The sequence below is a fragment of the Electrophorus electricus genome, chromosome 18, assembly GCF_013358815.1.
Source record: "Electrophorus electricus isolate fEleEle1 chromosome 18, fEleEle1.pri, whole genome shotgun sequence".
Taxonomy (NCBI): Eukaryota; Metazoa; Chordata; class Actinopteri; order Gymnotiformes; family Gymnotidae; genus Electrophorus; species Electrophorus electricus.
The window spans coordinates 8,184,936-8,212,755 of NC_049552.1; the positions used below are offsets into that span (position 1 = coordinate 8,184,936).

The 27,820-nt window shown below is 39.4% G+C and overlaps 1 protein-coding gene across 5 annotated transcripts in view; it reads right to left on the reverse strand.

The window, feature by feature from the left end:
• The window catches only part of bsna (bassoon presynaptic cytomatrix protein a), a 99,255-nt gene that overhangs the window by 40,176 nt on the left and 31,259 nt on the right, over positions 1 to 27,820 (reverse strand). For all 5 annotated transcript variants that reach the window (XM_027012390.2, XM_027012388.2, XM_027012391.2 and 2 more), the window contains exon 3: positions 26,312 to 27,628. In XM_027012390.2, the coding sequence (XP_026868191.2) occupies positions 26,312 to 27,628 (1,317 nt within the window). The remainder of the gene's footprint in view (positions 1 to 26,311; positions 27,629 to 27,820) is intronic.

The following is a 27,820-nucleotide window of genomic DNA, read 5'->3' on the forward strand; positions in this document are numbered from 1 at the left end:
CTGTAATCGGCATTAAGCCAAACAAAAATCAATGCCTGGTGACTGTTTCACTACCAAATCATTATGTAAGGAAGTATGTAGAGAACACACACACATCCACACAGATACACATAGACACCCACATACATCTCAAACACATTCAGCCCACTCGTTCACACCACATGTCCGGCACATAAAAAGGAGAGAATACACACTGGCCAAAAACAATGTGTGACACTCAGAGACTCACTCAACACAACTCACAAAAACACACCCATGCACATTATTCAACTCACTCAACTCATGCAAACACACATACATGTACATACATGCTATATTTCTCCTTGTTCTGCAGAACTGTGTGGACTTAAATCTGTGTTCAGCCTTGAAGGAGATCTATGACCTCTATAAACTCCACTGAGCTCAGGAACAGAGAAAGAGACTGCAGGAACACAGCCCTCCATCCAATCAACCGCTCCAATGAGAAATCAATATTAGCCTGTTAGGGGGGAAGGACTGTAGAACCTTAAAGGTTTATTCTCTTGAGGAGCTCAATGCATATAGACAGAGGAAAAAACATTGACTCCTCTCAGTGTAAGTGAACAAAAGCATGAATGTACATCTGAATTATCCATAAGGAGATGCATGTACCACAACAAGCAGCATGATCTTGGAGAACATGTTGGAGACGGGGGAGCAGGGGATACGATGACAGGAAATCTTGTTATTGATGATATTCGTGGCAATTAGTGAATAAATTAGCTAGGAGTTTCAGGCATTCCCACTAACCCACAAGCCATGCATGACTATATTTGTTTTGAACAAAGAGTAGGTGTCAAGAACTACTCCTTTTTCCACTGGTCACGTGGTTCGGCCCGCTGCGTGCAGTGGGAGTTCAGTGTAATTGTTTTGTTTATAGCCATACCCCTGGCTTCTGCGCACACCTGCAGATGGTTGTGTATATTGTGTGTGTATTTAAACCAACGTTTGTATGGTCAGTTGTTGAATGTGTAAAACTAAATGTATGTGTATCGTTGCTCGTTACCATTTGTGTTTCACAATGTTGTATGTACTATGTTTACACCGTTTATGTGAGTGGCCTTGTCTTCTGTGTTTCACAATAAACATCTATCACCTTCGAGGGAGTCTGAACGTCCTGCTCCTTGCCCTGTGGCACTAGTGCCATTACAGTAGGCCAATGTATGTGTTCAAAACAAATGTAGTCATATATAGGAATGCCCCAAACTCCTCACTCTTAGTTAATTCATTCAGTAATTTCCATTAATATCATTAGTGTGTGTGTGTAGAAAAGATACATAAATCTAGCAAGAAAATTGTCTATATTTTACATATCTTGACATTAAATGTCTAGTCTTATATGTAGATCATGCATTCTGGTCTAGTGACTGTTCATCAGAATGGAACTGTCATTCATCTGAATGGGTGTTCATGAAACCACTGATGAGGAGTGGGAGAAAGAGAGAGCGAGAGAGAGGGTGAGAGAGACAGAGTGAGAGAGAGAGAGAAACAGGTTCATTGAGCTTTCAGACACTCACTACAGTGAGCAGAAAATGACTATAGTGAAAAGGAAATGTCGAGAAAGGTTAGCATTAACATGTGGTGTAGATTACAGCTAGAGGACTCCAGCACGTCATTATCCACTACAGGATTTTTCGCTTTTAGGCACATGTGACATGTAAAATTGTACTACTCTGTTCTTGGAAGCATATGACATGAGTGGTTGAGGTAACTTTTATTGAAAGTGTTTTGCCTGTGTGTATGGCAGCCAAAACAATGCTCTTATTTAGAAAACCCAATAAGATTAACTTTTAAAAAATCCATAATTGAATAAATTCCTTGCTGTGCAGATGGTTTGCAGGAATTTAGCTACCATTCAAAAAATCTCTATGGCTGAAAGAGGCAGCAGGGGATCTGCAGTCATTTTATTCAGTAGTTCGGAAAATGAAAATACTCCTGAAATTGATTTGCAGACAGAACTTGCAATTGTGTCTTACTTACTGGATTTTACAAGAGATTTTTTCCCCTTTTTATACTTGCTTGCTACTGAGTATATTGATCTTTTCCATATTTTGAGTGTTTCCTTTACTTTCAGCATTTGTAAAATGTCTCTTTTTTCCTTTTATTTAACATTACTTTCACTTTTTAAAATTTGTCTGTGGTATACTAGGATTATACCACCGGCTAAGCATGGAATGGATGCTTTTATCAGGTAACTTGGAGGGGATACACATGCTCTCCATGTAGACTCTCTGCAAGGATCTTCTCTTTTTTCTCTATGCTCAATCATTTGGTAATCTCCACCAATGAATTCTCTGACCTTTGCTATGCCAATGATACCCAACTAATCCTGCCCTTTCCACCTCCTGATATGCAGGTCTCTAGCTGCATCTTGGCCTGTTTGACCAACATCTCATGGATAGCACCCCATCTAAAGTTGAATCCCTGCAATACCAGGCTGTTACACATCAACTGGAGCAACTAGTCCTCACATGGATCTTGACATCTTTTTTGAGAACTTACTGATCACTCCATCCAAGAATGCAAGAAAACCTTGTGCAATTATGGCTGACCAGCTGTCATTTGCTAATCATGTCACAATCTCGACTTGGTCAAACAGGTTTCTCACCCTTTTTTCTATAGGGAAGCCACCCAGGTGCCACCCAGGTGCAATAAGCACCAGTTATGTCCTGGCTTGATTACTACAACTCACTTTCTGACAAAATATGTGATTGCAATTTAAACTGCGATATGTACCTATTAAATGTACCATTTAGTATTAATTGATCACAAGCAAAGATTTAAGTTATTGAATGCCTGGAAACAAAAGGATCAAGTTTCTTTATATCCCAAAACATATACAAAAGTAAAAATACTAAAATTAATTTTAGTTAGCCTTCAAAATAAAGGTTTATGTGTAGGCACAATTTGGTAGAAACAAAAATACTGCAAGATATACAGATTCTAAATTACAAAGTATACAGGTATATCAAACATGTTTTGCAGTATTGCAACGTACGGGTATTTCAAACACGTTTTGCAGTATTGCTACAGCATCAAATTATATTATATTACTCAAATTATATTACTATTCAGTGTGAATATCTGTCATTACCCAAAGGTCTCACATTTCCAGTAACGTCTACTTTAGCCATGTCAGTTTCAACTTCATCTTTGCATTTGTTGTATAGTTCAGGGTTGGCTGTTTGTAAAAAGTAGTTGTGCAACGGCAACTTATATCTTTTTACTTGCATTTTCCTTTTTTCCAAGACATTTGCTGTAAATGTAACTTCCAGCAGCACCACACTATGATAACACACAACGGGCATTTCCTAGGTTCAGTAGGAGGGTTTAATAAAGTTCTGGGCGTTGGTATAAATTTGTTTTGTTTCCATGCGATGGGTACATTTTCACCTTGCACGTCTTGCACAACACCTACATTTGAGCATTGTCAGTGTGTACGTTTAAATTTATAGTTCTGCCAATTTACAGAATAGAATTTTTCAACACCAACTCTATCTTCCCTCTCTTTTGCTGTATTCATATTAGTATTAGCAAAAAACAGAAGATTTTCCTTTTGTCTATCGACTCCTTTTATTTTCAAAAATCACATGCCAATAGTTAAACTGCACCAATGATTGGCTTCTGACTGGACAGTTTTAGCACAAGATTCACACAGACACAATGCATGTACTTTGTACTTTGTACTTGACCTGTCTTGTTTAATAATTATTCTCAAATTGCATTGTAGTTCTAAATGTAGGTTTCAGTACAGCTACTTTTCTGTTTCTGATAGTGTCTTGTTTAAGGGTATTTTTCAACTCTAGCCTATTTGTGCTAGCTATTTGAGTAGACAACTATAGCACTTTTGTCACCCTATATGAGCATCTGCAAAATGCCACGAATATAAATGTAAATTATGATTATTGTTATATATTTTCACAGTCCTACCCCCACCCCCCATGAATACATACACACGCCTCCAGTCTTTTCTTACACAAGGGAAAAGTGGATAGAAAATACTCACACTTGCATTAATAAGGCTAACACCTACAAACACTCACCCACACAATTTCTCTCTCTTCTTTCTCTCTCTCACACACAGGAATGAACACTTCTGTCCACCATTTTGTACAGGGCTGTTTGAAGACATGTCCTATAGTTTCCCTTGAGCATTTGGTGGTGGTGGTTGGAGTGTACTAAAGTGTAAAGCCAGTGAGAATGACTGCTTTTTTCTCCCTGCTGCTGTATTTGGAGGACGCTGGCTTCAAGGCTAGTCTAGCTGTCACTCTCCTTTTATTTTGATATTTTTACTATCTCAAAAAGTTGTACAAGCATAGAAGAAGACAGAAAGAGAAGGCAGCTAAAGAGACAGAAAACCCCAAGAGAAGAGCAGTAATGGACCAATGGCAAAGAAGATACAAACATAAAAAATATAAAAATATATATACTTTTTTTTTTTTTATGAATTAATTTTCCTACAAACACACACACACACACACACACACACACACACACACAAAGAGAGAGTAATTAATTGTCTGACTCTAGTGTTAGTGAAATAACTAAGTTTTATACAAATTTCTATTGACTGATAAAGCCCATTTCTCAATCCTTGGAGAGAGCATAGTAATTATTTTTGTACTACTTCAATAAAAATGACACTATAATTAAAACTTCAAACTCAAATACTCCAGTTCTGAGCACAGCACATCTCAATGTGATTCTTATTAAAATGGTAGACTGTCTGAAATTGTACAAATTAATTATGATGTAATTAAAATGTAATTACCGAACTGACTCTTCTGACAACTTTATGAGCATGGGCGTTGCCATAGCTGCGTGTATCGTCTCGACAGTAGAAATGGGTGGCTGTAATGTGAGATTCTGAAACTAAAACTATAAAACTATAAGTGCATCCACTATTTTAGCAGTCTCCATTAGCATCAGCAAGAACTATACAAGCTTTGTATTGAACTACAGGCAGTTAATTTACATTAGGAGGATCAAGTATTACAATACAGTGCCCATGTTATCTCACCAAAAACACACAGGCCTTAAAAACATGCCACAGTCTCTTCAAAAAGTGGTGTTCAGATTTATATTCCAGTCTCACCCGTTCTGGCAATTATTCCCAGATAAATTTTGCTGGATTTCATATAAAGATAAATTATAGCAACCAAACTCTCCCTTTGCCCTAGGCCCAACTATTTGTAAATAATCATACAAGGCTGTTTGTACAACCTTACAGGTATATTTTATAAGCATCCAATTATAGACAGCGAGCATCTCTTGGCATGCACAATTGGCCAGCCACTCTAACCCCATTCGTTAGTGTAGTTTCTAAACTGGACACCCTGCTGACGTGATATTGATAGACCATTCTCAATACAGCAATAACATTGATATGGTTTGTACATGATGAGTGTTGAGAGTGCTGAGATGGTTCAGCTTAGCAAGCATAGCAGTGTTGCTGGGGTTCTAAACTTTCTAAAATCTCATTCTAAAATCTTTTAAACTTTCTAAAGGCTCTTTCTAAAGACTCTAAGACTTTCTAAAGACTCAAAGGCACTTAAAGGAAATTAGCGCACAAATGACCAGCAGAGAATAAAAGAACGAGAGAAAATGAGAGACGGGTATGACTAGAGGGAAGAAGTGATGAATGATTGATGTTTGCCTGCTGTCTACATTCATCTGACAGTGTGCAGCTGGGATCCTGTGGGGGGAGATATGGATACATAAAAACACCATCCCATCACTACTCCCCTCTAAACACCACCCCATCACTACTATTCTCTGAACACCAGCCCATCACTACTATTCTCTGAACACCAGCCCATCACTACCACCCTATTAACACCACCCCATCACTATTACCCTCTAAACACCATCCCATCACTGCTATCTTCTAAACCGCCATTACATACACACATGCATGGGACTGATTAGCATCTTACCATTTCTTCAACATTCAGAAGTCTCAGTCTGGCAGGTAAAACTTAAGGACTGAAAATATTACTTTTTAAAATTTGAAAATGTTACATTTTTGCAAATATTGCAAGCTTTCATCAGTTCATTTGAGGCCCTAATGCAAGCTACTGATATACACCATATGCCTCTGTATGAGGGTTTGGTTATGTCTACCTAACTGGCATATGCTGATGTCTACAGGGAAACACTGTGATGGATGATGACATCGGGGAAGGGGGGGGGGGGGGGTGCACATTTTGACTTAATGGTCAATGCTCCAGGGCCAGTAAAGGCAAATTTATTGGTCAGTCACTTGCCCATTTGAGCCAATGACAGTCTGCCAATCACAGGTATGAGTAATGTAATTCCACAACATTTATTTAATGACACTTAACTAAATAGATAGGATAGTAACTTAGCTTCACCAGGCTAGTCTGCCATACTAAGCTCACAACCTTCCTTAATGTCTGATGGTGTTAGACTTCATTCGCTCTCACAATGATGAAAATACTTGTGGAACTTATAACACGGCTCTCTCCATGTCACAGGATTCATTGATAGTCAGTGCCATGCTAACATTGATTCAGGAAGATGCTGGACCCTCAAACAATTTTCAAAACATAACGTAATTTATTAGAATAACATGTTTTTGTCAAAACCATGAATATCAGTGTCAACATCAGAAATCAAAAGATGAACTTAGGCAAGTCGAAAATGCATAAAAATGCACTGTTCACATTTGACACTTCTTCATAGCAACAGAATTAAGCTCCAGTATCTAATGCTGCGCTGTTCAGTTAAGGCACGTATCAATAATTTTCCGGCATTTCAAGGAAAATCAGATATTTCAACATGGCTGCATGATTCTCATGAGAATGGTTTAGTGTCATGTCTAGACTCTGATTTAACTTTTAAACCAGATGTTAATATTACTGCATTCTATAATTTATGTTATACTTCTTGAGTGCGACTTTATCTTCATCTGCAAGAAATTGATCCATGCTTGTTTTTTTTTCCCTTCTCGACTGCTGTAATGCACTGCTCAAAGGACTTCCTGCTATTACGGAAAAATACACATGGATCCAGTAAAACTCTGATTTACTGGCTGTGGGGGCGAATGAGGGGAAGTGGTTACATTGGACACTGGGGTGTGGGGATGGCATAGTGCTAGTTTTACTAAAGGTACCATACATTTTATATACTTTCTTTTACCCATTTTTCAATGACTGTTCAATTAATTACATTAACACATTCATTACTACTAATTGAGGCCTTGCAACAAAAAAAAAGTGACATTTTTGTCTGATGTCCTCCATTTAAAATAAAGCGGTCACTAAAACATTTTTACCATTTAATAGGCAATATCATGCAGAAAAAAACATTGATCTCAACTGTTATTGATTTGAGTATTGTAGATACACAATCTACAAAATAAAAACAAACAAACAATAAATAACAATAATAAATAACAACAATAATAATAAAAACAAAAAACAGTAATGCCTTATTTGTAAGGCATTCTAAAATAAAATAAAATGCTCCTTGCAAAAGCAGGTGTGACTGAGCTTGTCTGAAGGAGAGACTGAGCATGAGCTACTTTTAACGCTTCTCCATGGCCATGTGGTAAGAGCTATCTACCCACTCAGAAATCACGTAACATGTTTCTGCACATAGCAACACACAAGCATGAGGAAATGCAAGAAGCACTAATGACAAGCACAAAACAACAAATGAAAAAAAATCACAAGAACCAAAGCAAACATAGCGAGGCAGCAGTGTGACTGTGCTATGACTTTGTTTTGAGCTTTGCTGTTGATAGCTGTATGACTGCTGATAGCTGTATAACCTTAAAGAATAATTAAGATAACAGTGTACAGTAATCTTTATAGTTAAAGAAAATGCATAAAGAAAGTGAAGTAAAATTAAGAAAGGCCCCAGACTCATTTCCAACATGACAACCGCCATCTGATTCAGTAAAAACAAAAAAGGAAATAATCACATCTTTCTATGTTATTGTTAACTCTTAGCATTTCGGTCTTTTGTCGGTTACGGTGCTACTATGACGTTGGAGTGGCCTCAATCTAAGATGCAAAATTCACATCATCTGACATGATTAACCCAGTGGCAATACTGCATTCATTGAATGACGTGCACAACAATTCTTACTTCCAAACATTATGGTTTAAACTAAAGGGCTAAGTAAATAATGCTATCATAGGGACAAAAATAATCAAGTCTTGCGTACTGTAGGTTAAGCAGGTTTGACAGCTCAATTTTCCATTTGTATAAACATGGAAAGAACAAGTGTGAGTTAAAAATGACAGCGGGAGAGGTTGGTGTGTTAGACCAGAACCAGGAAGCAGTGACAGAGTGAAAAATCTGTGAGCACACTAAATCTCATAGACATCTATTTGCATTTATAGCATTTCAAAAGATTTTCTTTTCCTTTAGGGGGGCAAAAATCAAACATTAGCTTAATTTTATATATATATATATATATATATATATATATATATATATATATATATATATATATATATATATATATATGTATGTATATATATATATATATATATATATGTGTGTGTGTGTGTGTGTGTGTGTGTGTGTGTGTGTGTGTGTGTGTTTAATTAGCTTTCATGGTAAAGAGTAAAAAAATCAACTCTCAAAATAAATCTCAAATAAAATAAAAATTCATGCAGTAATATTCTTGATAACTTATATATAAAAAATTGAAAAACACATGATTTATTCCATGAAAACAAATTATCCCAAAGCATTAGAGCAGCTAAATAATGCAGCCCAGAAGAACTGCAGAACCAGAACTACATACTATAACGCCCATGTGCAGTCCTAACCTTATACAACAGCTACTCCTTTTGTGTCAAACATCTTTGCCATGTGACATTTTTGTTTAAGAAGCAAAAGAGAAGAGCTTTGTCTTTTTATGGTCTACTGAGGTCCCTTCTTGCTTGAAAATGGACTTGGAAAATAGAATTGCCTTATACAGAGAAGCCACAGCCAAAGAACCGGAGCCAGTCCACACACAAGAGGAGAGCATCCCGAGCTGTTACGGCTCTTGCCAGCCCCCGTGGGTGCATGAGTGAGATGGACAGACAAGCTGGGAAGTAGCCCTCAGTTACTGGGGTCATTAGCACCCAAAGTCAGGAGAGCAGGGCTTGCCCCAGGTGCAATCTTTGCTACACTTCTTTTTTGCATAATCATGAACAGCTTCTTCATATTCTGTGTATTGTAATGTACACCTGAGGCCCTTATCATGGAAACCTTGCACTTTGAGAGGGACCGCATGACAATCAGTGCCTGCTAAAAAAATAATAATAATGAGGTAAAAGACAGGAATGGAATGACTAAGAATGTTTTGCAATAGGAAACCTATCTTGCAATAAAATATATTTCCTATATTCTTCAATTTTCCCAGATGTTTAAAATAATCTGCAGTCATTACTTAGTTTATAGGCCTATAGCACTGTAAAATGGATTTATGCAAAACTACTTGGGTGGATGCCTTACTGAGCAACTACTCCACGCCCTTGAGTACAGGAAGTGCTCCCTCTCTTGCAGACCCTAAAATAGCTTGAAGTGAACTTGCATACAAACCAAAAAGTACATCCTTATGAGACAGAGTCTCTAACTGCTGCTCCTTGTTTATCAGCTGGCTAGCCCGCTGGCATTCAGGAGTAGTAGGTTCTCAGTGTCACGGGATCATACAAATACAACAGGTACAAGAATCAAATCAAATAAAATAAGTCATACATTCATACAAGAACATGAACCCAGAGTGGTTGTATAATTAATTGAATTCCTTTAAGCTGTATCTGACTACTTAATTTCATCTTAACTGATCCCTGCTAGATTTCATTTATATTAGCCATTTTTTCTCCATCTGCAAAATTTCCACTCTCCTTAATTTCATGACCGGCCTGGGTTATTCCGTTTAAATCCATGACATCAGAGACTATTGGTAAGTGTCAAACTGGATATTTATTCTGAAACAGCCCTCCTGTTTACATAAAATAGATGAGATCTTCATCTTTATTTTCCAAAGGCTATCAATTGTAAATACTAATGTAATTACATCAGCTGACATACAGATACAAGTCTTATCAGAACTACATCACCATACAGTAGGGACTACGTAAAATCCGTACTGGATATGAGCATTTTAGAACAAGACTGTGTAAAAAGATAATGGACGCAGGCACTCTCTTCAACTCGGCTGCAGTTAGTTCGGTACTGGCAATTTCACTGCAGAATGGTACTGTAAACGAACAAATGAAAAAAAAGATAATGAGGAAAAATCAAGACAAAACTCAAGAGAGACGATGGTACAGAGGAAATGAGGTGGACAGAAAATGAGCAAGTGATGAGGACAGGAAGGATAGGGGAAAAGTGCAAGAGAGGGAGAGTAGTGACTCATTTTAGTCATTTGTCCATGTAATGACTCAGGAAAGGGAGGTCCTCCTCACTTTATCTACACCTGCAGCTGCATCAAAAACACAGTGAGTCAGGCACACACATGCCCAAGCACACATTAGCCCCCCCTCACACGTGGTATGCCTCTGCAGAGTATTTCTTACAGTCAACTTAAAGATAGACTGCTTTTATTACTAGTGCAGCCACTATCCCCCTGATGAAATTACAGAGCATCTTACAGTCAGCCTCTTATGTCACTACAGTGTATACAGTGACTTGTAACATTCAACTTCCTCTCAGCTCTTATTGCTTTGGTAGGGGCTCCATATTGGCTCCATAGGAACATGCCTGCCTGCATGACCTACTTATAGCCTGCAACTGGGAGGTGGAGGACAGTTACAGAAAGAATTCACAAATCTAAGCCTGATGCCTGGGAAGGGAAAGCGGTACATGTTTAGCAACGGTATAAAAAGAAAGTAGAGGAGGTTGTTTTATATACTTTGTGCTTATTGTACTGTGTGTGTGTACGTGCGTGTACATGTGTCTGTCTCTTTGTGTGTGTGTCTGTGTGTGTGTGATGCACTCATGCATATTAGGTAGAGGGAGCAGTATTCATAAACCTGGCCAGGAGATGGCAGTTTTACATTTTTCAGTGTACAGTGTTCTTTCAGAAGCTGAGCACAAATAGCTTAGCACTAGCTGCCATACAACTATGAATAGTCCAGCAGAAAGACCATTTTAAATCAGATCTATTTTCCATCCACCTACTCGATACCTTTTGCCCTCAGATAGTCATTGTATCTTGTGCTTTTTAGACAGACTTTCTTACTGTCATGTCAAGAGGAACAGTATCCTTTTGTTTTACTTCAACACACCACACTATACAAACATTGAAACTGACATGAGAGACAGAGCAAGAAGCATATCATAGTATAACAGCATGTTTAAAAAAAATCTTAAAATAAAAAAAAAAAATCTTCTCTCACTGAGTATTTTCTTTCTCACTTTTGCCGGAAAGGGGCCATACAGGAATTATTGGATAGCAGGAAATGCTATGCAATAAAGGCAATAATGCATGCTGTGCGATTTGAGCTTGATTCTTCTCTCATGCTCAAAACACCATAACACAATAATCATACATACTCATCAAGCATGAGATTGCTTTGTACATTGTAGAATTCAGTCACAGTATATTTTTACTTCTTCATATTTTCAACATCATTTCAGCAAACTGGTTGCAGTAGGTTAGACATTGCAAACTGAGGCAAGGAACATTTTTGTGATACAGTCTGTGTAGGTCTACTCTTCATTTAACAGAACTGTAACTTCTCCTTGTGTGAACTATGCAGTGACCCATTTAATTATTTAAAAATAATTACATCTTGGCTTCAGTATTCGTTTCTTTCATGGTTTCTTATTTTTATCATCTGAGAGATTTTGTTTTACTGTTGTGCTTGGATTAAACAAGAGGTCTAGATATATTGGTGACAGTCCAGGCTTTCTCCAGATATTCCACTCCCTCACGGCAAGATATTACATGCCACATCAAATCTCTGTTCACACGTAGGGCTCCCAGTTTATTACTGCCATGTCAGAAAATCAGCTTTACCCAGGTGTGTCACGAGGAACTACAACTTGATACTGACTTTGACCCACTTACACAACTCTAGACTGCCCATAAGACAAACATCTATAGGTTTTCCTGTAAATACAGAAACCCATATAAGCAAATTTTCTGTGTTGACTTAAGAACCATCCACTTGTTTAAACCATGGACCATGGTCTGTCTGAACCTGGACCCCAGATACATAATTCGCTTCTGTTTTGCCTTGCAGATTTTGGTCTTAAATAATTTATCTAAGCATGTTGCAGTAGGATTTAGGTTGATAAGTTAGTCAGTCTTGCCAGGTTGAGTCATGTCCAGACAAAGGAAGGGATTCCAACTCTAAAGGGAGAATGAAGAGCAAGGACTGAAAAATAGAAGTTGAACTCAATTAGAAGTGATTTAGAACAGCATTACGTACTTCAAGATGGCAAAGTATGACCAAGCAAAACACACTCACCAGCCACTTTAGAAATACTCCATATCTACACACTGCTGGCATGCCCAGTTTGTCATTCAATATCCCATTCGCCATTAGTCAGTTTCTGTAGTTTCTGCTGCAAACAAAAACTGTTAATATCACTTCTGGTTGCCACCCAAAATATCCAGCCACTCCTGTGGTAATTAAATGATGAAGGGCAGTTATTAAATCCCTTCAGCAGGAGTCAACCAGGGGGTATCTTTATTAGACTATTATTATTATTTACATTTATATAGACACCTTTCTCAGACTCAAGGACACTTCACACACTGATATCAGCTTTTACAATCATTCACACACCAATGAGAAGCAGTAGCCAATTTGCACACAGCATATTCTTTGTCCCTGACAGACTCCACTGGATGCAGGGGAAGGAGAGGAGGTCATACAACCATCACTGGACATACATGCACACAGTCTCTCTCTCTTTCACACACACAAAATAAATATATATATATATATATATATAAAACATGTATACAGGATAATTTAGAGTATCCAATCAACCTAACCTCCACGGAGTGAGGAAACCCACCCAGATAGGGACCCTAACACTAAGGCAAATGTGCTAACCACCAGGCTCAATTGGACCCTCTGGGTGTGGAGGAGCAGCAGCTCTACACAGAATTCCTCCCAAATAGCTGAGCTCCTTTCCCTATCATGGAGAATAAGGGGAGAAAGCTCATTCTGACTACTTATATCCATGATCTTCATATTTCAGTTCATGACCATACATAACTTCACTTTTGAAAGCTTCACTTTATAGCTTAGCTCCTTCTTCACCACTACAGTCTAATAAAATGGCATGATTGCATCCATGACACCTAACCTATGGACAATAATATGATCCCGCTTTCCATCAGTCGTGAAAAAGAGCGTAAGATGCTTAAACTCCTCCACGTGGGAGAGATTCTCACCCCATACTCAGAGGGAGCTTGGCATCCTTTTCTTGAGGCTAACTATAGCCTCAGACTTGGAGGTGCTAATCTGCAGACAAGGCACACCCTTGACAGCGTCCAATGCCCACACTGAACAAGCTTGACTTAATATCAAGAATGCAAACACAGCTCTCACTCTGACAGTATAAGGATCAAATGGACCACATTAGCAGCCCCAACACCACATAATCCTGTAAAAAGTGAATTCCTAAATATAGCCAATAGCTTCTAACCTCCCACTAACAGGAAGGAATTAAATATTAGAACTCACAAATGTTCAATAGGGTCCACTGTAATTATAAGTTAAATTAAATGAACATTTTCCCACCCATGTTAAACCAAATTTTGAAGGGGTAGCTGCTTTTCCAGTGTTTTTTTATCTAGATGAATGAATGAATGATTTTTTTTTTTTTTTTTTTTTTTTTTTTTTTTTTTTTTTTTTTTTTTTTTAGGTGCCACCTGCTGGACCTTTTAAACATTCCACTTAAATTTGAATGTGTCAGTTTTACACTGAGTAAAGAATATAAACATTCATAAATAACGATACATCGATGACTGCATCTATTCATGTAACGATACATGTATTCACAATATATTACTGTATTGATATTTTGCACACAGCCCTGTTCCCAAAAGAATACTCTGCCCGTATTTCCTAGCTAAATACTTGAGCCTACCAGGTCTATCTGGCAGTTTTACCCACCATCTGATCTAACTCACCATTATAGTGATCACTTGATAACTCAGCACCTCTCTTCACCCAAGTATCCAAAACATATGGCCTCCAATCAGATGACACAACCACAAAGTCAATCTTTGGCCCAAGGTGTTCTGCTACCAAGTACACCTATGAGCAACCTTGTGCTCGAACATGGTGTTCATTATGGTAGGACAGCACAGAAGTCCAATAACATCCACCACTCAAGTTCAGATTGGGCAGGCTCTCCCCCCAATCACTCCTTTCCTGCTTTCCCTGTCACCGCCCACATGAGTAATGAAGTTCCCCTAGCAAAACAATGGAGTCAATGCTTAAAACCTTGCAGAATTCAACTCACTTTCTCCAAGAAGGCTGAATATTCTGCACTGGTGTTGGGTGCATGACAGTCAAGAGTTTTCCACTCTGCATCACAAAGTCGCATTGTGGCAGTCCTCTCGTCAACTGGGACAAATTCCAATGGTGTGATCACTGGCTGGTGCCTTATGAGTATCCCTATACCCACCCAGCACCTCACTCTGTTTGCAGCTCCTCAGTAGGAGAGAGACCTCCCCTTATTATCGAGTTTGGCTCTAGACCCCACACTGTATGCAGAGGTGAGCCCAACTATATCTAGTTGGTATCTCTTAACCTCACCCATTAGACCACCCAAGCCCTTCAGCCATTATAAGGCCATGGTCTAAGAAGTGCAAAAAATCCTATGGACTACAAATTCTAGCAAGTCTATGGACTCTATCTGTCTCTATCAGGTGTATTTCTGCTGAAGTACCTGGTGAGTACAGTTTGAGGTGTTGATATTTGCAAAGTCCTTAAATTTCTTTTGCTACTGTTGTTGTCATTGTTCTTCATAAATGAGGCAGATGTTAGAATGTTAGAATACATTTGTATTTAATGATGACAACAGAAATGCTTAAGTGCATAATCATCCATTAAGACATAAGTGATTTTATCTTCTTATGACTCCACCGACCCCTTCTCTCTCTCTCTCTCTCTCTCTCTCTCTCTCACCACCACCACTTTCCACTAGTCAATCACTCCACAGCCATACATGGGGGTAAAAACACTTATCTCTCTTTAATGAGCTTCTGATGGAGTGTGGGGTATGGTGGTTAGAATGCCCTCATCAACCATTAGTTCTAAGCATTTTCTTGCCATATTTGGTCTTTGGTGAACAAAGTGGATGAGCCGCCCCTCTGGTTTACAACACAGATGGAGTGTAACATTATGATTCTGATAGAGACATGGCTGAACACCAACATCTCGAGGTGCATGGTGGAGCTAGATGAATGCAGTGTGGATTATGGTAAGAAGTAGGGGGTAGATATGTGCATTTATGTAAAGAAATCATGGTGTACCAACTCGACAGTAACTGAAAGTCTGTGCTCTTCCAATCTGGAGTATTTGATGATTCATTGCATACTCTTTAATATACAGAGTTCTCAGCTGTTTTTGTCACTGCAGCACACATCTATCCTGAAGCTTATGCCAAGTTAGCTATGGAAAAGCTGAGTGAAGCAATCAGTAAGCAGCAAATTGCACACCCAGAAGGAGTTTTTATAGTTATGGGAGACTTTAGTCACTCTGATTTGCAAACCGTGGTGCTAAAATTTCACCATGTCTCTGCCCCACCAGAGGAAACAACACTTAACGGAAAACAACACAGACCATGCTTATACAAACACTACAGAGGCATGTGAGGCTGTTCCCCTCCTCCACATGGGACAGTCTCATCAACTCTTATTGCTCCTGCTACCCAAGAATGTGCCAGTCATCTGATGGGTGAAAACATCCGCTAAGACAGTTAAAGCATGGCCAGACGGGGCCATCTCCTCCCTACAGCATCAGTTTCTCAACACTGATTGGAGTACATTCTCCTTTCCAGCCACAAGTCACACAGGCTTATACACATATACCTCAGCTGTCATAAACTATATCAACTCATGTGTTGAAAATGTCACCTCTGTTTAGCATATGAAAATATTTCCTAATCAGAATCAACCCTGGGTGAACAAAGAGGATCATCTATTGCTGAAGGCATGCAACACTACTTTCAGATCTGGTGATGCTGAATCATACAACTGAACCAGGATTAACCAGAAAAGGGATATTTAAAGCTGACATGCACATTAAAAGCCAGACACACCTGCAAACTGTCTGTCGAGGAGCTCCACAACTCCAATGAAGGGCATCCAGATCATCAAAGACTACAGACCATCCCCTCCAACCCCCCCCCCCCACACACACACACACACACTAGTGTCTCTATTCTGGATGAGCCTAATCTAATCTACACACCTACAACAGTGACCCCCTCACATTCTGCACAGTAGATGTAGATTGAGCAGAGTGAACACACATTAAGCTGCCAGCATCCCCAGATGTGTCCTTAGAGCATGTACTGCACGGTTAGATCAGGTATTCGTTGACATCTTCAACCCATCACTGGCACAGACTACTGTTCTCACATGCTGGATGATAACCGCCATCATCACCATCATACTGGTGCCAAAGCATCCTGCTGCAGCACTCCTGAATGACTTGCACCCTGTTGAACTCACCACTATTGCAATTAAGTGCTTTGAGAAACTGGTATTCAGACACCTGATCCCAGCACTTTCATCAACACTGGATCCCTACCAGTTTGTGTACTACTCAAATGATGCCATTCCATGGCCCTTCATTCTGTCTTGATGCTGTTCATTGATTTCAGCCCTACCAGGCTGGTCACCAAGCTCAGTGACCTGTGAATAAGCACCTCCATGTGTAACTGGAATAGACCCTATTCAGTGAGGTTGAACAATTCCATATCTTCCAGCCTCACTCTGAACACCAGGGCTCTGTGCAGAGCCCTTGGTTCTTCTTCCTGTTCAGTCTTTACTCTGTGACTTTGCAATAAATCCAAAATCATTGAGTTTGCAAATGGCAGCACAGTGGTCAGCCACTCCAGTGACAATGATAAATCTACCTACAGAGAGGAGGTCCAGAACCTGGCAGCATGGTTCTCCACCAAGAACCTCTCCTTCAACTCTGAGAAGACCAAAGAACTTATCATGGACTGCTGGAGAAGCAAAGGCTGCACAAACTCTTCTATCCATATCAGCGGGGCTGAAACAAAGCATTTTACTGCTGCACCATTGAGAGCATACTGACCAACTGTGTGAAGGTGTGGTGTTGTAGCTCCTCTGTAGCTGACAGGAAGGCCCAGCAAAAAGTGAAGGCAACTACTAGTGCGTCAATGGTACACCACTCCCTGCCACTGGAGACCTTCCCCACCACCACTGTATGAGCAGAGCACACAGCATCTTCCAGGACTCCGCCCACCCCAGTCACACTCTGTATAACCTCCTGCCATCCAGGAGGATATATTGGAGCATTCATGCCAGAACCAGTTGGCTCAGGTCCATCTTCTTTCCAACATCTACAACTCTGCTGAACTCCACTGCACATAACTATCAATACAAACCATAATACTATAAGTAGATAGATAGATAGACAGATAGATAGATACTGTGCATATCTATCTATCTATCTATCTATCTATCTATCTATCTATCTATCTATCTATCTATCTATCTATCTATCTATCTATCTATCTATCTATCTATCTATCTATCTATCAGAAAATGGGAAATATAATTAAAGCATTTAGACAGATTTCCAGAAGTGTCAGATGCAAGAAATCCTTTTTCACAATTTTTCAAGCTAGTTTTCTCCTTTCGTTTGCTCTACTCTTTATTTATGCACTGTGACTTTCCCCTGGTGACATAAAAATGCATTAACTCAGACAGCTGTTCAACTCTTTCTACAGTGCAACAGTGCATCACATACTATTTTAAGATTAACTGATATGTCTACATCAGAAAGCAAGCACACTCTAAGAAGGCATTCTGTGGTGAACTAACTAGTTTTCAACAGGACATGTTTACACTACATCCCACATTATACCCTATCTATCTACTGGTTTGAGATATACTGTCATACAGGGGCAAACTCTCACTCACACATCCAAATGTGAAGGCAGCATTGGAGGGAATAAATTCATGTTATACCTGAATCTGCAATGGTAAACAGATAATTATACTGTATTAGAATCAATAATAAATAAAAATGCATTTTTATTATGCCTCTGATTTCAAACATATATACCCTTCTACAAGGATATGTGTCACTGTCATCACTATTATGACTAATATTTACTTTTGAAAGATAGTAACACATGCATATTATTAAGTGTATTTTTCACATTACATGAGTAGATTAATAATTAAACTAAAGTCTCTAAATCTCAGCAATAACAGCAAAATGAACTACTGTCCTGTAAAATACTTATGGAAGCCAATTAAAGCAAATAATGCAGCACAATAAGCACCCTAAATGTTGGAAGCACTCTAAAAACACAGAGAGAATGGTTAAATGATCCATCTATATTACCACTAACCTTTCACACACTATATCCTCTGCATGGTGTTTCCTTACCTAGATGATATCTCCCCTTCATCCCAGCAGGGAAATGCCCTCCTCATCCCCCTGTAATTAATGATGGTTCTCTCACGTAAGGAGAATAACCTTTACACCAGTTCCAATCAGCAATAATGGGGTCCAAACATTTTTCTAAACCTTTATACTTATGACTTATTATTTTCAAATCAGCCTATAAGCTTGAAATTGTCCACCACTTAAAGTATTTTGTTTGTTTAGACTGGATCACTCTTGAATCTGATGAAGCAGAAAGTGGTCAAACCTGTCATTCTACAGGTTTCTTCATTTGTTTTCAGACAGCTGCAGAGTGAGCCCAGTGAAATACAGTGATGTGATATATATATATATATATACACACACACACACACACACACACACACACACACACACACACACACACACACACACACTGCCCCATGAAAGAGGGAGGGACGTTACAACAAAAGATATTTAATTTTCCACTTGGCCTCATATACACTTATTTTTGAAGCATGGACAATTATTATACAATTATTTAATTTACCTTGTTGTATTGCCAGAGAAAATTGAGCTAGCATGCTAACAGTGACACAGAGTCCTATTAGTAAATGTGGGGATACATGCAAACTATAAAGGGACAAGGTATGAATTAAATGGCAGTTAAAAAAACTGGCAGCCTATTGAAAACTATTCAAGATTTTTTTACCTACCATGTATTTCTACCAATTCCCACCCTGCTATGTCTCCCCCTATAACTCCACTATAACTACCAACCTGGGCTGTTGAGGGCTACCATGGACTTTCCTTTGATACAAGTAAAAAAATGCCTCTTTTCAGTCTGTTAGTCTTTGCACTGGGAGTACTTACAAGTGTACTTAATTGAATAATTATAATAATAATTAATTTAATTATTAATAATTATGTTGAAAACATCTGGTTTCACCCTTTGGTGAAAACCAGATCATTCATGAAAGAGGCAAACAGAATTCTGCTGCCAGAAGCAGTGGGTTACAATATTCACTGTAAATTCACTGACTGACCATTGCCTGTACTCAGTGTGGTGTTCTGCATTGTTGATTCTAGCTGGTCCTCATCAGTGCTGTTTGGAATTTTCTGACTGGCTTTTCAGTCTAAAGATGGTGGAACGTGTGTGTGTGTCATTCATCAGCTGTAGCCTGTTTGGTGTGTTTGAGTGTAAATACACACAAATTATGGGGTTCAACAGTGAGATGGAAGGCAATCATCAGTCGTTTGCAGTTGGCATTAGTTCTTCAGTGTCAGTTTGGTGTTTCCTTACCCTTATTGTTCTCTAACTTGTCAGTTACTGTTGCATAGTATAATCTAGCTCATATTATCTTTCCTGCATTAGTAATGTTACCATTATGGATAAAGGATAATGTTTAACTGTGGGCCTTATTTCTTTAATGCACTTCCTCCCGATGCAAGTAAGCATCCAGGAAAATGTTCTCTCACTGTATCTCTCATTATTTTAATCAATCAGAATTTAATATTTAATATTATGATTACAATCAACTATATTCTACTTTCAATTAGTTCAGCTGTGTATTATAGTAGGTGTTAAAATAAAAATAAATGGGCATACTTTTATGAGTTCATGATTAAAACAGGATGTTACTTTGGAAATGTGTGCAATCTAGTTCTCTGCTCTTTGTGAGTGATTTGCTGATTGTGTCCTCATTAATGATCTTAAGGAGGGTCCTTGAGTGGCCAATCAAGAAACCCAGAGGTAAGGGACCTCCATAGCCCAGACACCCACCCCACCCCTCAAACAGCTGTAAGGATGAACTAGATGATGCACACACACACACACACACACACACACACACACACACACACACACACACACACTCCTTCACGCCCACCCCCTCCAAAAAACCCACATAATTCCCGGTTGAGACATTACTATTGTAAATAAAGTTTGATGAATTGCAACCAATCAGCCTAGTCTGTATGCACATTAATCCAGCCTTTTATTGACCTTTGCTTTGACTTATGTTCTGATGGCATCTTTTAATTTTTTCAATGAACAAAATCATTACTGAATTTATAGTGCATGCTCTATGTACACTGAAAATACTGAAGGTTGCTAAGATTGAGGTAGTTTTAGTCCATCATCCAATCTGTTTTCCACAAGCAAGTTGGAAAGTGAAGTGGACATGAATAAGGGTGTTAGTGTGTGTGATTCATTCTGTGTCATAACCCCTCTTGTAGTACACTACCCAGGCCTGCGCATCTCTGTCTCCCTTTGTAACCTTATTTAATGACGTCTCACACACACACACACACACACACACACACACGCACACACACACACACACACACACACACACACACACACTCAAACAAACAGGATTTCCAGAACAATGACACTGATTAAAACCTATTTAAAAAATTCTAATGATTATTTTCCCAAAATATGGATCTTGAGATATGTGTAAGCTGTGAATTAGAGGAAAAATAAACCACTAATCAGGAGCATGACTGAATATGGAATGAGGGACACACATGCAGGTAGCAGAGAGAGCCAATTTTTTTTTTTGAATACAGTGCTGTGTCTTGTCTTACATAAAATGTTGCAGATCAATAATTCAGATGTCCGCTTTTAAATGTCATAAATACCTGACATTTGAGATAAGCAGAAGAATTTGCCTGTTTGCTCGCTCTGTCTTTCTATCCTTCTTTCTCCTTCCAACACTCTTTCCCTGTCTGTCTTCTGCTGATGTTCCTTCATTTTCTAAAAGGAAGCTTGTGCTGACAGCAAGGTGCCCTTTCCACTGTCAGAAAGTAAACGACCAGAAACTCACCTTATTTTGTTTCTTCTCAAAGCACTAAATTCCATTTTGACAATTTTGGGGTCCTCTTCTTCACCCACATTCCTCATATCACCTCTCAAATCTGTCTGCATCTCTCTCACAATCTCTTTTTTATATAGGTTGCATTGTGTGCAGCACAAAACTGAAAAGAAGTCCCTTCAGAGATTTTAAAGAGACAGTTCTGACTCCGCCAAGCCCCCTGCTCTTTTCCCTCTCATTCCTTTCACTCCCTCTCTCTCTTCTCCATTTGGTGATGCATGAAGCTTTTTGGCACTTGCGCACCATGGCTGTCCTTTTCATGATGTAATATGCTGGGCCTGAATGCTTTGCCATTCGACAGGGTGTAAATCATTCACTTGTCTCTCTGCTCTCCACTATGTCTTTCTCCATCTCTCTCTAGTTTTTATTTTATTTTATGGTTTATTTATAACCCAACATAGCCCATCCTGTAAGACTTGCCAGCTATTCAATGAACCACTCATAAATCAAAATAACATATTTGAGTGATAATCTCTGAGTTTGACAAAATATCTGGTGAAAACTGAAATATTCACTTGAAGGGATTCTTTAGTTTAAATCAAATACATAGTTAATGACAAACTCACAGATTTCATTAATAACAATGTCAGATTTTTATCTGACAAACCATTTTGTTATCATATTCTATACAATGAATATGCATACATTTATAAAAATGTGTCATTAATAATATCTTTATCAAGTTAAAGAACTGTGTGTCAAGAAAGATAAAATCAAATTCAAGGTAAAATGACAAGAAATTGAGCAAAGGGTAGTAAAGATTAGCACGATCATGTCAAAAATATTCACTGAGATAAAACTTAACAATGTTCTCATCTCACTTCAATACACTGAGCGTCTATTTTTCAGTGCAATGATCAAGGTTAGTATTTTAACAGTAAAACCGCTGAGATCAGTTCTACTCCACAAACTTGTCGATTCTCACTGCCCCCTTGCTGGGATCTGAACTACCCAAACACTTTGGAAACATGAGACAGTGCCGGAAAGGCCAACATGGACACTTAGGACAAAATAGAAAGGATTGACCATTTATGTCATATTCACTGTCTGAAGTGCTCGCTGGGTTCCCACACTGCCAATGCCACTAGAAAAAAGTACACGCAATCACATTAGCTTTCATGCCCCATTCTGAGCCGCCACTAAGGGCTAAGGAATTGTACACCTTTTGGCAAATGTTTCACAGCTTTCTCTGCACTTCCATTTTCTCAGCAACTTCCAAATATTATGGGAGGTAAGCTACGTTCCGGATTTGGAGAGGTAAGGCCAGTGTATATTATATACACAGCTCAATCAGTTCATTCTCAGAGTGGAACATGCCCTTATGCTCTTCTCTGAATTTGAACTAATTTGGTGGAAGGCCCATCACTGGACAGTTGGTCATTTAATGAAGGCTATGTGATGAAAACCCAAGGCAATATACACATCAGCCTGCAAGTTTCAGTTTGTGTAATTCAGCTGACACAAACAGACCACACTTTGCATTGCAGTGTTTTGCTTAATCACTTTGAATTTACACTGTGTATAAAAAGTGCTACAAATCAGACTTTCAAAATGATACAGTAATACTAATACATGTATACAAATATGATGCTCTCCAGTGGCTGATGGTTAATATCCATGTTTTTTTAAGATACTTAATTCCAACTTGGCAATAATTAAATAATTTTTAAAAACCACAGGAATTGTTTCTACTAACCTTCAACAGGTACGTTCCTTTCTTAATTGTAACAATCAAAGGTAATCATGTTTCATATGAAACCACACAAAATAAAGCATTGTACAGCCAAGAATCTTTCTACCCTATAAATAATAAAAACAAATCGGTTATACCTTTATTTTCATGAGACAAATTATATGACAAAAAATAGGCAATCAGATAGGTCTAAACTGAAATTACTTGACAATATGAGTCTTTAACTCACAATGCATAGTCTTTAGAGGCTATTTTGAAACAATAACCAAACTGCTACTAAGACGACTCCCTTAAGTTAGCAAAAGGGATACATATAATTGGGCATGTATGTGTAAGAGAAGGAAGACAATGCACATGAAATTCTACTCTGAAATATAATTTTGAAAAATCATTTAAAAAATAAACACATTGTTTTTTAAATGACTAGAAGTGAACTGATGTGAGATCATTCCTGTACAGTGAAAAACTAGAAGCAGGCTGTGGTTTGCCCAGAAGTTAGTTGCCGAGACCACATATAATTACACTTCTTTTTTTCTTGGGCCTGATTAAATGTAAGCAAACTTTGTTTAGTCCTCCTTATTCATAAAATTGATCAGTGTAGTCAAGTGGCTATGCTGGGGACATCATGCTGACCTATCTGTAATAAGCAGGACGTTGCCCAAATGATAAATTCCAAATTACATTCATATAAATAGTTGCAGTACCATGGTATAACTAGGCTGCACTAGACATGTTTTCTGATGCAGTGCCACCGAACTACTGGCCAGACTAGGCTTTTTATACCTTTTTGCAACACATCAAACAGAATCAGAAATCAGTGTGGGAAAGGCACTTAATCCAAATTAACTAAAGTCAGGATCTGTCCATAAGCCAATTATCTAGCTAAAACTAAACAAATTAACTGTATTAACCACAGTTATGTTACCAACAGAACTCATTTCAGCAAACAATAAAAACATCAGTAATTCATGAAGACTGGAGAGGAAGCATATTTCATGGGAGGGCTATAATGTTCTTCACAATGAATGTGCCCTGAGTCAGAAACCAGACTGACCCAAAAATGCAATTTGGTCAATATTCTAGATCATATAGAGCCTGTTTACACCATGCATCAACATGTATTTTTGGTGATAAGATCAGATTTCACTTGAAATGAAAAGCAAGATGTAAAGATGCATTGATGCATTGATGCAGGTGTAAAGATGCATTGCAATCCCTTGAGCAACATTACAAGACGGATGGTCAGAGACGGATTTTGACCGTGTTTAATAAAGGGTTTTAACAGACAATTCACCAGAGCTAGTTTTTCAAGAGCCTATCCACTTCCTATTACTTCCGTCATATCAAAAAACAACTGCAAAATGGCAAAGGGTGCCCATTAAAGACTCCAAAATTAATGGGGGTCAATGGGGATAAACAACTAAAAACAAAGAATAAAAAAGCAACATTTGGCCAGGATCTTCCTTTAATTTTGAAAAGTAGAAGTATGTATTACACTAAAAATAGCAAAGAAAAATATTTGTGTATTTCATTTTTTTTTACAGTTTTTGGGCAGTAATACCCTAGCATTTATGCTAATGCTGATTGGTTGGGACGCTGATGCTCAAAAACAGCCAAAATCCATTTACAGCACTGAGCTTTCATCCAAAGCAACTTACAATTCTGACAGAACACAATTTCAGCAACTGAGAGTGAAGGACCCATCAGCAGTGGGACTTGAATTAGCAACCTTTAGATAACTAGTCAAGTACATTAACCACTGAGCTAACACTGACAGCAAATGTAGAAATGAGAAACTATTTTAACATTTTGTATTTAGCTGTTTAGCTACGTTCCACACCCATTCTTCTGTGGGCACTTCAAGCATTTGACAAACCCGAAAGAAGTGGAAATTCTCTCTAGAAATGTTCTGAACTCACCAAGCAGCAAACTAACTAGATTAATATTAATCACAACATTATGTTTTAGATAAAGATAACATCAATATAGTTGCTATATTGCTAAGTTCACATAGGCCTAATGTTAAGCCCTTTTATGTGGTTAGCATTACAAAAAATCATTTGTAAAATGGATTGACTATCTTTTTATAAAAATTGTAATATGTCAGTTTTTTTCTAGCTATATACATGATTTTCTTCAACTTTTTTTACACTTGGCAAACACTTCTACCCAGCATGGGGCTTCTCTTTCAGGGGCTTTGCCCAACCCGGGGCTTGTCTGATCCAATCCGCATATGAAACGTGTTAATGCAGGGTGTAAACAGATTAATAGGTGCACTCGAGCAAAGGATACAGAAGTGAAAGAATTTCTTCTAAGGGTCAAGTGTTCTACTAGACTGTACCTGAGTAGTGATTTGGTTGCTTGGTACAGCATCCAGTTAATTTATAGTACATCATGGGTTTGAGACCTGCTTGAGGTCTCAACTTAGAAGCAGTTGTTGGACCAACACAAATCAGTTTACATACAAATAATAAAGACTTTTCTTTCTCTGGTTCTTTCTTTGTTTTCATCCATCCATCCATCCATCCATCCATCCATCCATCCAGCCAGCCATTTCTCTTGTCTGAAGTGCTGTATGCATCATCAATATTCTGTTCCCTCTGCAATTCTATCAACAGAAACTCTTAAATCAGCACAGACCGTGTGTGCTGCAGATACCTGCTCTACCAGTGTGAGATGAACACTGATGCATACCAGTGAATGTTAACACTGGAATATCTCCCTTTCCAAGTACTACTGACCCTACACACCCACACAAAGGAGTCTGCATGATGAACATATTCACACAATCCCGCAGCAACACAGAGTTCAAATAATACAAATGAAACATTTGATGCAGTTTCAACATAAATTAGTGAATAATTGCAATTGATATGTATGTATATTGTAGTGAACAGCTATATTGCACATGCTTGTGTTGTTTGTGAGCTATCTGGTGGTTTTGTATGTGGTTTTGTATTGCTGTGTTCTAATGCATACCATAACAGCATAAAGGGAAAGAATGAAGAAATAGAACCATAAGTATAAAAAGAGAACTCTGTGAGGTTGTCAAGCATGGATATACCCTGTGCATCTGTGAGCGTGAGTTTTTGTGTGTGTGTGTGTGTGTGTGTGTGTGTGTGTGTGTGTGTGTGTGTACACTCTCCTACCTCCAGTAGATCCGGTGCTGGGTTGAAGCCGCAGAGATTGCAGACCTGCGTGTGGCACTGGGTGCAGGAGTTGAAATTGGCTGGCTCACTGGATCCTATATTAAGCTCAGTTTTACACAATGGGCAGTTGACTTTGGGTGCCTGGCTGGCAGGCGGAGCCTGCTTCAGAGGAGACTGGTGCTGGACCTGCTGTGGCACCTTCTGATGATGTACCGGCGACTGCTGCTGCAGTGGCCCCTTTTGATGATGCGCTGGCGACTGCTGCTGTGGCTGTTTCTGTGGAGGAGCATGAGGGCCCTGGGGAGGCATCACGCTGGCTGCCACTGGTTTGCCTGCTGCAGGAGGTCCTGATGTGGCCTTAGCGTTAGCGTCACTGAAGACCACCCTGGCTCCCTGGCCACCCGGCTGATGGCTGGGTGAGGGCTGTGGTGAGGCTCCTCCTCCAGGGAGTGGATCGACCGAGATCAGGGTGCTGGCCTGGTTCAGAAGAGATGCACCAAAGCCAAACAGCTTTGTAAGGCCGTCCTGCGCAATGGGCTCTGGGGCAGAGACAGGTCGTCGAGCTGGTGAGCTTCCAGCACTTCGGCTCTGGTCCGTCCGGCTCCTGTGGTGCACTGGAGAGCCACGGGCGAGTTCTGGCTGCGACGGGGCCTTGGCCATTCCTGGTAAGGGCACAGCTCCAGGATGAGGGATCCGTGTCCCTATTGGCCCTGATGCTTTCTGCCCAAACTCTGCAGGCTGTCCCCGGGGAGCCTGGGGCCCTGACTGGGTGCCAGGAAGTGTATAGCCAGGTTGAGAAGGTCCAGTTTGGGTGGAAGGGTTTGGTTGAGGTCCAGTCTGGACCTGTCTCTGAGGACCCGGGGAAGCCTGGGTTTGAGCCTGGGGTTGGATTTTGGAATGTGGCTGAGTTTGAGGCTGTAGCTGAGGTTGTGTCTTGGGCTGGACAGATGGCTGAGAGTGGGGAGGTTGTGTCTTGGGCTGGACAGATGGCTGAGAGTGGGGAGGTTGTGTCTTGGGATGGACAGAGGGCTGGGAGTGGGGAGGTTGTGTCTTGGGCTGGACAGATGGCTGAGAGTGGGGAGGATGTGTCTTGGGATGGACAGAGGGCTGGGAGTGGGGAGGTTGTGTCTTGGTCTGGGCAGACTGCTGAAACTGGGGAGGCTGTGTCTTGGGCTGAGCTGAGTGGGGAGGAGTGGGGTCTGGTTTGGGGTGGTGGGAGGGAGAATGAATCTGCTGTTGGCTCTTGGAGCGAGGTGTGGTCATGTCCATTCCTAGTGCTCTCTGCATTTGACAGTTCAGACATAGCCACTCCTGGACCTGTGGAAAGACACAAACACACACATGCAAATCAAAATTAGGTAGAATTAAAGAAGATTACATTTCTGCTGTGCTCACTCCAAAAGAAGGAAATAATTTCTAATAAATGGTTCCAATGCACAGAGAGAATCATTTTCAATAAAAACCTGTGAGGTTACAGTATTATGTGACAGTATATGTGTCTGCTCTGAT